The sequence below is a fragment of the Heterodontus francisci genome, chromosome 29, assembly GCF_036365525.1.
Source record: "Heterodontus francisci isolate sHetFra1 chromosome 29, sHetFra1.hap1, whole genome shotgun sequence".
Classification (NCBI taxonomy): domain Eukaryota; kingdom Metazoa; phylum Chordata; class Chondrichthyes; order Heterodontiformes; family Heterodontidae; genus Heterodontus; species Heterodontus francisci.
The window spans coordinates 55,675,798-55,691,444 of NC_090399.1; the positions used below are offsets into that span (position 1 = coordinate 55,675,798).

The window sequence follows — 15,647 nt, forward strand, 5'->3', positions numbered from 1 at the left end:
GAGCCATCTCCCGCGGGCGCTTTGAAGTTGCGGCCGGGGGTGGGGGGGGGGGGGGGGCGGGGGGGGGGGGTGCGTTCGTGGATTTTTTGGGTGTTCGGTGCACCTTTTCCCAGGACTTCTCTCGGGTCCCGCAGCTCCTTCTTCACCTCAATGGACTTACCGCATGCCGTGGCTGCAGACACTCTGGACTGTGAAGACAGCAGGATCGGAGATTGAAGTATCGGCAGCTGTGCTCGTCAGTTTCATCTGGATCAATTTCATTGAGAAAACAAAGAGAAAACAAAAACCTCTATTATCATCTGGATAATGTCACCGTTTCTACCTCGGTCACAGACTCCTACATTGAAAAACACAGTCTTTGTCTGATATTGTCCAACATTATAACTGGAGCAGAGTGGGCCAGAGATGGAGTCAGCAGAAGACACAAAGAACACAGGATATGATATGAGATGTGATTCAGCTTCAATTCTGGGAATTCCTCTGTTATTTTCTTTGTTTCAATAATGTAAGTATTATCCTCAGTGGATATTTCATCCCATTCTTCAGCTCCTCTCTGAATTTAGTCTGGATCACTGCATAAATACACGTGTTTGTGCAGCAGCTCAAAAGCAGGAGCATGTAGCTGGTATAGTCTGCGATCATCATCGGGTCATTGAAACCTGTTGAATAATATTGGTTTGTAATTTGGATTAATAGGAAAACTATCACATACGTCATCCATAACAGTATGAAGTTTCCGGATATAGCGAACAGTAAAATGATAGATTTTCTTCTGCTCTCTATCTCCGGATCATTGTGATCCACGGCATTCCTGGTGCCCCTCAACCTCCTGCGGACTCTACTGGCCACTAAAATGTGTCGAATGGTCAGAGCATTGAGCAGTAATATCAGGAATGTTGGGAGCAGTGGGGTGAGACAGCGGTCAATCCAGCTAAATGCTACCCATGCAGTTAATGTGTAATACTGCAGCTTTTGATTGCAGGCCCAGGGTATGTTGTCGATTGTAATGTAGGGTTCAAATGTAAAGTACCAGGGAATGTTTTTAAAACAGAACAGCAGACACACAGTTCCTATAACTACAGCTGCCGTTTTCTCGGTGCAATATTTAGTCCTCAGCTTCTGGCAACAAATAGTAACAAAACGATCAAAAGTGAAAGCGACTGTTAACCAGACAGAAATATCAGTGGCTGCACGAACCAGGACGGTGTGGAAAGAGCACACAGGGGTGAGAAACAGGAAGGTAGTCGGGAAATAATAATCATTAATCCGATTTAACACCACGTCAGTGATAGTGACCAATAGATCCGCTGCTGCCATGGCGACCAGGTAGTGAGTGATACATCTGGAGAGACCGCACTTTCCCCGGGACAGGAACACAATCGTCATCACATTTACTGCAAAACACAAACGAACAGAAAAAAAAGGATCATCCATCAGGATACAAGGAATGATTCAGGTCCACAGTGTTTAGTATGAAATGTCCTTTACTGCAGGATCATGGGATGGGAACTGGAGTTTACTGCTGCTGGAACTGTGTAATTGAAAAGATTTTGATATGAAATTGCAATGTAATGTATACAGTGTGGAGTAAATAAATTTAAAGAGATACCTTTAGCAAATAACATAGAACGAACCAAGTAGACTTTGTGTGGAATTTGCTCAGAGCTGCTCCCGTTCCACTGTAACATCATCGGACGTGCAGTGGAGAACGGAAGAGCTCGGGGTAAATTTCCAGCCATTTAACTGCTACAAGTAAGTTAACAGTGAGATAATAAACTATAAATAATTGCAAGAAGTAACAGTCCAGTGAAAGAACAAATGAACTAATCAAAAGAAAACATAAAAAAATTAATTGAAAGTAAGTAATAAATGGTCAATTATAAATTGGAAGATAAATGATCTAGTAGGGAATCGTGAGAATGAAACCGGCCCAAAATGTGGTAAATGCTAAACGAGGACCGCCAAGAAATTAGATTAAACGGCGGGGTTTGGATCCGTGAACAGCAGAGGAGAGTAGATACCTGGTGAGGGAAATGGCCTAGAGTTGCCAGGTTATATTTTCAGACTAGCGGTAATGAGTAAAGACCGGTGAAAAACAGCTGCCAAACAACATATTACATGGTGAATTGCTGTGGATCAACTCGACCAAATAACAGAAGTTTCTGTTTACAAACCACCGGATGAACATTTCAGATGGTCAGCCGATTTCCCCTCTCTGGAAATTCATCGGCGATTTAAACAACACAATCCCATCTGAATAAAATCCAACAATGGCCGCAAAGTGAAGTTGAGATGTGAGCAGCAACACAACAATATTTCATCCGTTGATCCTCGGAACAGAAGAACTTTCCAAAGTAGACGATAGAAGAAGGACGACAATCCAGACCAGGATGTTGTCACCTCTGATATTGCAGGAAACCTCAGAGGGAGATGGTGGTGGCGATACCAGGATGGCTGCAAAGATCAGTGCAAGTGAGACCAGAGGTTTCAGGTAAAACCAGATACCTACCGAGAGTCACCTTCAGAGATAATGAGTAAGAAGGTGTTCCCTCTGAATTGGCCGAATCGCTCTGTAATATTAAACCGGTACATCAGCAATATTGAGAATCCATCTCCCTGGTGTGAAAGACTGTCCTGAAGTCCATCCCAGAGGATCGGGGCAATATATGAACCTGAGCTCCAGAACAAACAATCAACAATATAAGAGATATTCCGAATAGTTTGACTGGGATCCTTGGGATCTGCAGGATATTGTGTCCTTCAACAGTTTAACAATTTGATATAGAAAGAGGGTAAGCCGGAAAGTGAGAGAGAGAGAGAATACAACATGTACCAGAGACATTTCTGCACTGAAGAGACATCCTGAGCAGCTGGTGTCGAAATAATTAACTGTATTCCTCTAGAACTGACTTTGATAATAAACTCTTCGGTGTAAATTCTATCACAGGCGTTTCAGAGTGTATAAGCTTAATTTAATTAAGTGTTTGTGTGTGTGTGGTTGGGTGAGGAGTGAGTGGGACGGGTACCTTTGACACAGAAATGTCGTGGGAAAGTTCTAAGAAAAATGACTGCAGTAATCCGGATTCAGAGATGTTGTGTTGCTTCCCAGTCACTGCGAGAGATGGAGGTGAGGCATTTTCTTGAACCGTTGCAGTCCGTGTGGTGAGACTGCTCCCAATACGTTTTAGTTTCGTTCGTAACTTATTTATCTAAAATATTCTGCCATAAACATTGATCAATCATGCCACCTGTTCGTTATTCAAATAGTCATTGATTTAACAATTGTACCAGTTATTCAATGATTTATTCATTATAGTCCCCGTCTTACTTAGAGTGACAGTTTAAGGAGTCGTGACTCTGAATTAACAATGAATCTAATTATAAAACGATTACAATCATTTATACTTGTTTCTGTTTGTAAATGTTATGCAATGACTGGAAACAAAGCAAACAATGTCCATCGCTCACAGAATCCAACCACCAATGTCGCCTGTTAAATCTAAAAATGTCATTATAACTGTTCCTTAATGCTTATCGTTTCCCAACTCTCGATTCCTTCAGCCTCAGCGTTCATTGTTCGTGTAATATCCGAAATATAAACATTATAATGTATTTTTCAACTGACATACAAAATTATCATACAGTTTAGCGAGGATACATTTTAACTGAAGTTGGTGCACGATTGAAGCTTTGAATATGATGTTTGACCAGTGTGGTTTCAGGAAATAATTGGCAATACAACAATGTTACCAGCGACCTCAGCACAGAGTTCCTTGAACTTCGCAGTAATACCTAGCTCTGGTAAGTTTCACACACAGTGTCAATATGGGCCTTCACCTTCTGTCGGGAGGTGGTCACTTTGACTTCCGAGTGCACAATTAAATGTGAATTTGCACACAAAGCCCCACAAAATAATAATCTGTTTCGTGATATTCGTTTAGGAGTACTTTGTTCGAAAGAGTACGAAAGGAAAGACATCACATCCGGTGGCGCAAATTGTGAGTCAAAAAATACTGATTTGGAAGCTACAGAGTTTGTGAACTTAAGGTTCATATAAAACAGCCAAAAAGAGTCTGTTGTTCAACTATGCAGCATGGCATTAGTACTTCACTGAACTATCAACCTGGAGTTTCAAAAGGGTCGCGAAACCACATCCTCCTGACTCAGAGAGGAGAGGGGAACCACTGAACCACGGCTGGTGTAGTTAAGGGCGATGGAGATAAAGTGACCAGAGAATGTCCACAGGAGAACATTCAGCAAAGGCCCGTGTCGCTGCTGCAGATTAACTGGAACTACTTCATAATCTCATCATATCCCATTCTGTGAATGCTGTTCACATTCTTAAATAAAACCGTAACAGCCCGAGACTATTAATGTAGAAAACCATTGGTGTGTTAGCTGGAGTTTGAAAGAACGTTGTCCTATCAATAAACATATCCCAAATGGAAGATGGAGGAACGGCAGTGCATGATATTCTCGTAATTTCTGTAACAGACCTGAAATTAGCAAAATAATCACTTCAAAACGAACAGAGTAAATGAACAGAGAGAGCATTCATCGAGGGAGAGATGGATTTAGACCATCAGTAATACTTCAGAGAGACTTACTGGGAACTCGAAACACGGTAAGAATAACTTCAGAAACCATTTGTCCCGATAGAGGTTTCAGTTACACTGATTCCAGTCTTGCGATTAATGTTTCACTCATTTCAGAAGTTCTGATGATCTGGTGATTAACGCAGAGGAATATAAAAACACAAGAGGAGGTTATTGAGCCCCACAAGCCTTTCCCAACACTCCATTAGACCCTGGATAATCTGTGCCTTAACTCCATTCATGTCTTGTTTCCATCGTCCTTCATATTCTTACCTTAAAAATCTATCAATCTCAGTCTTAAAAATGTAATTGAGCAAGCAGTAACAGGCTTTAAAGAGAACGAACTCCAGATTTCCACTATTCCTTCCGTGAAAAATTCTGCTTTCATTCTTAAATGGCATAATTCTAATTTTAAGATTATTTTCCCTTGTTTTCGATTACACGGCGCCAGGAAACAGTTGACTTCCATCTACCCTTCAAATCATATTATCAGTTTAAATACTTGGACTGTGTCACCCATCAAAATTCCAAACACAAGGGAACACGGGCTAAGTTTATGGATCCTGTCCTCTGAATTTGATCCTTTCAGCCCTTGTATCATTCTGTTGAACCTGCGCTGAAACCCCCAGGCCACCCCCGCCCCAAAGCCAATACATCTTCCCAGTGGGGCGCTGCCCCACTGAATGCAGTACTCCAGCGGGGGTCTGACCAAGACTCTGTACAACTGCATCTCATGCACAGTTTATCATTCATACATCCGTAAGATAAAGGAAAGTAACATTACATTAACATGCATCACCGATCTCTGTCTCCCAGCTCGCAACCGGTTCCGAAGAAGGGTCACTGACCCAAAACGTTAACTCTGCTTCTCTTTGCACAGATGCTGCCAGACCTGCTGAATGGTTCCAGCATTTCTTGTTTTTATCCCCGATAATCTTTCACCCCTTGCTTATCAGCTTAAGAATCTATCTACCTCTGCCTTAAAAATATTCAAAGATTCTGCTTCCACCACATTTGGAGGAAGAGATTTCCAAAGACTCACGACCCTCTGATGGAAAAATAAAATCCTCATCTTTGTCTTAAATGGATGACCACTTATTTTTAAACAGTGATCCCTAGTTCTAGATTCTCCCACAAGAGGAAACATTCTTTCCACATTCACCCTGTCAAGACCCCTCAGGGTTTATGGTTCAATCAAGCTGCCTGTTACTCTTCTAAACTCCAGCAGATACAAGCCGAAACTGTCCAAGCTTTCCTCAGAAGACGACCTGCCCACTCCATTAGTCTAGTAAACCGTCTCCGAACTGTTTCCAACGCACTTACATCCTTCCTCAAAAAAGGAGACAAATAATGTACACAGTATTCCAGATGTGGTCTCACCAATGCCATGTATAACTGAATCATTACCTCCTTACATTTGTATTCAATTTCCCTCGCAATAAACGGTAACATTCCATTTGCTTTCCTAATGATTTGCTGTACATGCATACTAGCCTTTTGTGATTCATGCATTAGGACACCCAGATCCCTCTACATCTTAGAGCTTTGCAACCTTTCACCATTTAGATAATAGTTAATACACGTGCACAAGATGACATTGCATGAAGATAACAATTTGGGGTTTTATACAACAAAACTTCTGTTCATAGCGCGCGTTTATGGTAAATAAATGTGCCAAAGTGCTTCACAGGAGCATTATGAAGCAGACTGTGACACAGAACCACAGAAAGAGATATGAGGTCAGATGGGGAGACTGTGGCACAGTAGTCATGTCACTGAACTAGTAATGTAGATACCCAGGCTGATGCCCTAGATGCGGGTTCAAATCCGATCACAACAGCTGGTAGAACACAAATTCTATTAATTAACAAATCTTGAATTGAAAGTTAGTCTAAGTAATGGTGCTATGAAACTATCATTGATTGTTGTCAAACCCATGTGGTTCACTCATGTCCTATAGGGAAGGAAATCTGCTTTCCTGATGTGATCTGGCCGACATGTGACTTCAGACCCACAGCAATGTGGTTGACTCTTAATTGCCCTCTGAAGTGACCTAGGAAGCCATTCAGTTATCAAGGGCAACGAGGGATGGGTAATGATGCCAGCGATGTCCATATCCATGAAAGAAGTAAAATAAAAACCAAAAACTTGGTCAAAGTAGTAGTTTTTAAGGAGTTTCTTAAAATACAGCGAGGTAGCGAGGCTGACAGTGTAGAGAGGAGATTTTGCTGGATATTATAAGCATATTATGATCCCAGTAAGCAGATCATATGCAGGAAGTGGCGGAATGGGAGGAACATAGAACATAGAACATAAAACATTACAGCGCAGTACAGGCCCTTCGGCCCTCGATGTTGCGCCGACCTGTGAAACCATCTGACCTACACTATTCCATTTTCATCCATATGTCTATCCAATGACCACTTAAATGCCCTTAAAGTTGGCGAGTCTACTACTGTTGCAGGCAGGGCGTTCCACACCCCTACTACTCTCTGAGTAAAGAAACTACCTCTGACATCTGTCCTATATCTATCACCCCTCAACTTAAAGCTATGTCCCCTCGTGTTTGCCATCACCATCCGAGGAAAAGGACTCTCACTATCCACCCTATCTAACCCTCTGATTATCTTATATGTCTCTATTAAGTCACCTCTCCTCCTCCTTCTCTCCAACGAAAACAACCTCAAGTCCCTCAGCCTTTCCTCGTAGGACCTTCCCTCCATACCTGGCAACATCCCAGTAAATCTCCTCTGCACCCTTTCCAAAGCTTCCACATCCTTCCTATAATGCGGTGACCAGAACTGCACGCAACACTCCAGGTGCGGCCGCACCAGAGTTCTGTACAGCTGCAGCATGACCTCGTGGCTCCGAAACTCGATACCCCTACTAATAAAAGCTAACACACCATATGCCTTCTTAACAGCCCTATTAACCTGGGAGGCAACTTTCAGGGATTTATGTACCTGGACACCAAGATCTCTCTGCTCATCTACACTACCAAGAATCTTCCCATTATCCCAGTACTCTGCATTCCTGTTACTCCTTCCAAAGTGAATCACCTCACACTTTACCGCATTAAACTCCATTTGCCATCTCTCAGCCCAGCTCTGCAGCCTATCTATGTCCCTCTGTAACCTATAACATCCTTCGGCACTATCCACAACTCCACCGACCTTCGTGTCATCCGCAAATTTACTAACCCACCCTTCTACACCCTCTTCCAGGTCATTTATAAAAATGACAAACAGCAGTGGCCCCAAAACAGATCCTTGCGGTACACCACTAGTAACTAAACTCCAGGATGAACATTTGCCATCAACCACGACCCTCTGTCTTCTTTCAGCTAAACAATTTCTGATCCAAAGCACTAAATCACCTTCAATCCCATACTTCAGTATTTTCTGCAATAGCCTACCATGGGGAACCTTATCAAACGCCTTACTGAAATCCATATACACCACATCCACGGCTTTACCCTCATCCACCTGTTTGGTCACCTTCTCAAAAAACTCAATAAGGTTTGTGAGGCACGACCTACCCTTCACAAAACCGTGCTGACTATCGCTAATGAACTTATTCTTTTCAAGACGATTATAAATCCTATCTCTTATAACCTTTTCCAACATTTTACCCACAACCGAAGTAAGGCTCACAGGTCTATAATCACCAGGGCTGTCTCTACTCCCCTTCTTGAACAAGGGGACAACATTTGCTATCCTCCAGTCTTCCGGCACTATTCCTGTCGACAATGACGACATAAAGATCAAGGACAAAGGCTCTGCAATCTCCTCCCTGGCTTCCCAGAGAATCCTAGGATAAATCCCATCTGGCCCAGGGGACTTATCTATTTTCACACTTTCCAAAATTGCTAACACCTCCTCCTTGTGAACCTCAATCCCATCTAGCCTAGTAGTCTGTATCTCAGTATTCTCCTCGACAACATTTTCTTTCTCTACTGTAATAGACGTGATATCTACTGACGTGATATATAGTTAAACTCTGATCTTGAATTAGAAACAGCAAAACAAATACTTCAGAAGAAACACAGCAATTTGAAGAATACGCAAAACGAGCGGTGATACAGTTAAACCCTGCATAAAATAAATACGTTTAGAATCCATAACCAGGAACACAAAGAATCGCTTGGTCAAATGGATGCACAATAAATTAAACTTTATTTATCTATGAGAAATAATTATGAACATTGCTGCGGGACACCGAGATATAACTGACCCCGTGAGCGGATACATTCAGAGAAACCCTTCGAAATACAGGAGTGAATCTTCCAATGGGAGCATTGGGCTGCATTGGCCCTGAGGTTGGTGAGAGTCAGTGAGAGTCAGTGAGACAACTCACTTCACTCTTCTCTTCCTGTGTAACATCTTTAAATAGGCTCAGCAGAATTTCAAAAAACAACAGCCGGAGCATTGGAGTTTAATGTCGGTCACATTTCTTCAGAAATAAATCTGTAAAGGTTCAGTGTCCTCTGGAGATGGGGACTCGTTCCACTGATTGTGAGATTTTACTTTCGCAACTCAAGTGGGGAATTTGAGTCCGTGGTACAGTAAGGGTTAAACTGCATCATTTTCACACACTGGGCTCTGTCACATTAAACTGTAAATGTGAGGGAGAAGAAAGTAACAGCGACATAGATTGCAGGGCGATATAATGGAAGTGTTTAAAGTTATGGAAGAGTGGGAGAAGGTCGATGGAAGAACATGGTTTCGAAAAAATGAGACAGTGAACACCGGGATTTGTTCAGTCCCATTATTCAGATATTCTCACTGTTCTCGGTCTGTTTCCACAATGTGTTGAATATTATTCCTGATGATAACAATCCACTCCGAGTGTGGATTTGTGCTCCGTGAAGGAACACAGACTCTCCCTCTGATCTTCTCTCCTGGCCGGTTACCAGCCTGTTCTAAGTTACCTCTTCTCCCACCGAGCGGGTATTCTGTTCCCTTCAGCCGGTGGGAGGCAGCTGGTTTCTATCCCAGACCTTCCTGCAGGTGGGGCAGGGAATTCAATGCAGTGAAAGAGTGATTTGAACACTGCAGCGGGAGGCAGCAGAGCTGAAAGATTAAATGGAAGATATTTGGAACAGAAAGCAGGAGAAATTTCTTCACAAAGAGAGTTGGGAAACGGTGCAGTTCAGTTCCAGGATTAGGGGTCGAGGCAGAAACTATATCCAGATACAGAGTAGATTGAACAGGTGGATGGAGGAAGAGGTGGTGAAAGTTTAGGGGGACAGGGTGTGGAAATATGATTAGGATATCTTCTATGTACAAGAATCTGGAGTTAAATTACATGGTATTTGAGAGGACCAGTGATTTGACTGGGTGGACGGACATGCTCAGAGTGCAGCGTTTTTGTATCAACCTGAAGCGTGAGATTGGTGAAATCCGGATGGTGAAAGCTGAAACGAGTTTCTCAACTGGGGCAACGCAGGACAGTTTCACAGAGTCCCGCTGCAGTGTTTAAATCACTCTTTCACTGCATTGAATTCCCTGCCCCACCTGCAGGAAGGTCTGGGACAGAAACCAGCTGCCTCCCACCGGCTGAAGGGAACAGAATACCCGCTCGGTGGGAGAAGAGGTAACTGAGAACAGGCTGGTAACCGGCCAGGAGAGAAGATCAGAGGGAGAGTCTGTGTTCCTTCACGGAGCACAAATCCACACTCGGAGTGGATTGTTATCATCAGGAATAAGATCCAACACATTGTGGAAACAGACCGAGAACAGTGAGAATATCTGAATAATGGGACTGAACAAATCCCGGTGCTGACTGTCCGTACTCACAAGTATATATCTGTCAGCAGATCTGTCCCCAGCAGAAATCAGAGGGGGAGAAACTGGGGCATTTTGTAAAGCAGTGAAGGAAGAGTAAAAGTTATTGCTTGTCAGATATTACTGACTGTTACTGGAATGAAGGAGAGGAGAGTGAGTCTGTTGGGCAATGGAAAAATTAAACTGAAATAGTCCGTTTTATCACACACTGCACTGATTCTCAGTTCAGACGGAACCAGTTTGAAGATGTTAAATGAAGAAAATAATCTGCAGGCTTTGATGGAGATTTAAAAGAACATTTTAACGTCAACAAATAATCTGTCAATGAGTAGAGGAGAGTGGAAAATACAAGGAATGAGGTTCTGCTTTTGGATTGGCGTGAGAGAGAAAAAGTGAAAAAGAACAGTTCCCGAGATAAGAGCAGGAATACAGTTAACCTCTGCTTTATACATTTAGTGACTGAATATAATCACTTACCTGGGATTCCAATTGCTGCTATAATCGGATAGTAAATCATTACTGTCTGTAACATTGGTGGTAACATTTTAAATGGATAAAAGCTCAATGGAACTCTCATTCTGTCTGAGAAGTGATGGTGACTTGCCGCTGGACACGGAACTCCAACTAACTGTGGGATGAGAGATTATGAGAAATCCCATATTTATAATTGAGAGACACCTCCCGTGAGATCCTGAAGCAGAGGAGCATTGACATTATTTCCAGTCATTTGAACAAGCAGCCAACACCCTTCAATGTAATAAAAGCAAAATACTGCGGATTTGGGCTGCTCTCGTTATACTGGCAAATAGACATTGTAATTGTTTTTGTTTAAAGAAACAGGCCAGAATCGGAATTACATTTTCTTCACATTTCTATCTAACAACACACTGAATGCCCGGCCCTGACTGCATCACTTCTGCGCGTTAAACAAAAGCAGCTTTGTTTTCTGTTGTAATGTGAATCGGTTCATCTTTGTCGATGCACCCACCATGTGAATTCTCAAACTGATTTTAAGGTTTGACACCAGCTCGGCAATGGAAACTTTTCCATATTTTTCAAGCGGGTAGAGGAGCCGTAACTGAATTAGAAAGTTATGTGTTCTGACTGTGAACAGTTCTGGCTTTGCACTAATTCATGAAATACAATAAATCTAAAATATCAGGTAGAAATAGATCATCATGAACACTGGCTTGGGAAATCCACAGTTTCACTGATATTTACATTCTGTGAAGGTTGCAGCTGATGTTAAAAGAGATCCCGTTCAGTTCTAAGAAGCTATAAGGAGCTGCACAATACTGAAATAGGGTCTGACACATTTGAAGGAAAATCTCTTTGGAAATCTACATCCCCCGGGATTCTCTTTCCGGTGGTGGGGATTCGAGTTTCTGCTCAGTTTATTAGTTTCTATTGTTGTCCAATCCAGTTAGTTTTACTATGAACTTTCTAGTGAAGTAATAGAAGATGAAGACATGAGCACATGAAGACCATTAGCAGTCCATTCAGCCTCTCAGTCCTGCTCCGCCATTCCAGTAGGTCATTGTGATCTGCAGTTCAGCTAGATTCCCCGCTGCCCCCTCCCTGCTCCCACCTTTGCTCCATATCGTTTGCTGCCGAAAGCTTTAAAAATCACTGCCCTGAAAAGCTACAAATAAACCCGCAGCATTCACAGCTTTTTGACAAGAGGGTTTTAAATTTTAGCTCTCTTCGTGTCAAAAAGTGCTTCCTGATATCACTTTTGAAGGACGTCACTCGCATTGAACATTCATTGCACAGAATTATATAGAATTTCCAGCACAGAAGCAGACCACTCGGCCCATCTGGTCTCTGTTTATCCTCTACAGGAGCTTCCTCTCACCTCTCTTTATCTAACACTATCACTATGACCTTCTATTACTATTACACACATTTCATCTGAAAAAATTAGCTTTCTTTTAAATACATCGATGATATTTGCCTCAACTGCTCCTTGTGATGTGAAATCCACAATATGTTCCATTGTGCTTTATTCTTCCAGCAGAGGAAAGAGTTCTCTGTATCTACCCAATAGAAACATTTAACATTTGTATTCACTTCTCAATGAGCAGCCCTCAATCTCTTCCACTGAAGGAAATATAAACCATATGTTTTCCACCTGTTCTCATAATCTAACCCGTTTTAACCCGGTATCATTCTGTTGAATCTGTGCTTCATCCACGACAAGGTTATTATATCCTTCCTGAACATTGATTCCCAGAACTATAAGCAGTGTTCCTGATTGGTTCTGAACAAGTCTGTCTATAAATGAAGAACTGAATAATTGCATTTGTTTTCCAGCCAGCATTCTGTTGGCCATTTTGATAAACTTTTTATACTTGTTTTTAATGATTTTTGCATTTGGACTCCCAAATCTTTCTGTTGTCTGCAGCCTGAGGCTGACCCAGATTTTTATTTCTTTGTGCATGGGGTGTAGGCGTTACAGACAAGGACAGCATTTGTTCCCATCCCTAATTGCCCTGAACAATCTGAAGTCCATCCATTTTAGCTATAGGACTGTTAGGAAGGCATTTGACCCAACGGCAGTGAAGGAACAGCGATATATTTCTAAGTCTGGATGGTGTGTGACTTGAAAGGGGAAAGCAGGTGGTGTTCCCATGTATTGGGGTGAACGCTGTGGGTTTGGAATGTGCTGTTGAAGGAACCTTCATGAGTTTCTCCAGTGTATCCGGTAGATAGTACACACTGCAGCCACTGTGCACCAGTGATGGAAGGAGTGAATGTTAAAGTTTGTGGATGGAGTGTTGATCAAGCGGGCTGCTTTGTATTGGATGGTGTTGTAGGTAGATTTGGGGAGTCAGATTTGAGCTTAACTTGACCATTTTTATATTGTATCCATTGTAATGAATAACAAGGTCAAGGAAGCAGTTTTAATACTAACAAGTGGCCAAAGTGACGAAATACAGAGCGAGTATGTACCAATGAGAGGAAGAAGCTCCACTTCACAGAAAAAACGGCCATGGACAATTAAAGAGATTTGGGATAGCATAAAGCAAAAAGAAATGGCTTACAGAAATGCAAAACGCAGCACAGATCCGGCCGAATGGGATCGACACAAAGACCAGTAAAAGGTCACAAAGCAGCTTATAAGAGCTACTAAAAGAAATTATGAAAGGAAACTTACAAGGAACATCAAAATCAATAAGAAGAAATGTTATAGTTACATAAAGGGAAAACGGGTGGGCAAGAGCAATGTAGACCCACTAAAAGCTGAAACTGGACATATTGTCATTAATAATGGGGAAATGGCAGACATGGTGAACAACTACTTTGCCTCAGTATTTACAGTTGAAAAGGAGGATAACTTGCTGGAAGTCCCGAAAAAATTAATAGGCGCTAGGGGACAGGGACTTAATACAATTAATGTAAGTTAATCATCAGTAACAAGGAAATTAATGGAACTAAAGAGTGAGAAATCCTCAGGAACTGATGGTTTTCATCCGAGGGTGTTAAAGTAAGTAGGCGTGCACATTGTAGATGCCCTAACTATAGTCTTTCAGAGTTCCCTAGATTCAGGAGTGGTCCCTCTGGATTGGAAAGTTGCACATGTCACTCCACTTTTTAAGAAGGGTGAAAGGGGGATCCAAGGAAATTACAGACCAGTTAGCCTGACATCTGTGGTGGGCAAGTTGCTGGAGTCTATAATCAAGGTTAGGGTGACTGAACTCCACGGAAAATGTCAGTCAATTAGGGACAGCCAGCATGGATTCATGACGGGAAGGTCATGCATGACAAATGTCATTGTATTTTTTTGAAGAGGTGACAGGGGAGTGTCCATGGATGTTATTTATATGGACTTCCAGAAGACAATTGATAAAGTCGCACATAAGAGACTGTTAACTAAGGTAGAAGCCCATGGAGTTGAGGGCAAATTATTTACATGGTTAGAAAGTTGGTTGAGTGGTAGACGACAGAGAGTGGGGATAATGGGTAAGTACTCCGATTGGCAGGATGTAACTAGTGGTGTCCCACAGGGATCTGTGTTGGGGCCTCAATTATTCACATTATTTATTAACGACTTGGATGATGTCATAGTAAGTCATATATCTAAATTTGCTGATGATACAAAGTTAGGCAGCATTGTAGACAGTCTAGATGATAGCATAAAATTGCAGAGAGATATTGACAGACTAGGTGAGTGGGCAAAACTGTGGCAGATGGATTTCAATGCGGGCAAGTGTGAGGTTATCCATTTTGGACCAAAAAAGGATAGAGCAAGGTACTTTCTAAATGGGAAGAGGTTAGGTGCAGTGGATGTCAAAAGAGACTTGGGGGTTCAGGTGCATCGATCTTTAAAATGCCACGAACAAGTGCAGAAAATAATCAAAAAGGCTAATGGAATGCTAGCCTTTATATCCAGAAGATTGGAGTATAAAGACACAGAGGTTATGCTGCAGCTGTACAAAACCCTGCTTAGACCCCACTTGGAGTACTGTGAGCAGTTCTGGGCACCACACCTTAGGAAGGATATATTGGTCTTGGAGAGAGTGCAACGTAGGTTTACAAGAATGATACCTGGACTACAGGGGTTAAGTTACGAGGAGAGATTACACATATTATGCCTGTTTTCACTAGAATTTAGAAGGTTAAGTGGTGATCTGATTGAGGTCTTCAAGATATTAACAGGAAAAGAAAGGCTCGATAAAGATAAACTATTTTCACTGGTTCTAGATTCTAAAACTAGGGGGCATAGTCTAAAAAATAGGACCAGACCATTCAGCAGAGTTATTAGGAAGCACTTCTTCATGCAAAGGGTGGTAGAGGTTTGGAACTCGCTCCGACAAACAGCAGTTGAAGCGAGAACAGTTGTCAATTTTAAATCTGAGATAGATAGATTTTTGTTAAGAAAAAACATTAAGGGATATGGGCCAAAGTCAGTTATATGGAGGTAGGCCATGGATCAGCCAATATCTCATTGAATGGCGGGACAGGCTCGAGGGGCTGAATGGCCTACTCCTATTCCTGTCTTCCGATGTTCCGATGTTGCTAAGAAGCCATTTTGCATTGTGTGTTAACTGATGACGAGATACCCATCAGGAAAACAGATGATTTTAAAAGTAATGAACTTCGATTTAGTTATAATTAATGAATCAATAATCATTTTAGATAGAATGGGTTTTCATTTAAAGCTTATTAAATTTGCTTACTGTAATTTTCTGTTTCTGTGTCAGTGCAGTTTCAGCCAAAAGTGATTAAACATTGGACTTTTCTCGGATCCTGATCAAGCCCAAGA

The 15,647-nt window shown here is 42.0% G+C and overlaps 1 protein-coding gene across 1 annotated transcript; it reads right to left on the reverse strand.

The window, feature by feature from the left end:
* Positions 1-483: 483 nt before the first annotated feature.
* Positions 484-10,898, reverse strand: LOC137345857 (probable G-protein coupled receptor 139). Its single transcript, XM_068009105.1, has 2 exons — positions 10,859-10,898; positions 484-1,394 (listed from the first exon to the last, which is right to left on the reverse strand). Exons 1-2 carry the CDS (start codon positions 10,896-10,898, stop codon positions 484-486), a joined length of 951 nt encoding a protein of 316 aa, XP_067865206.1.
* Positions 10,899-15,647: the final 4,749 nt, after the last annotated feature.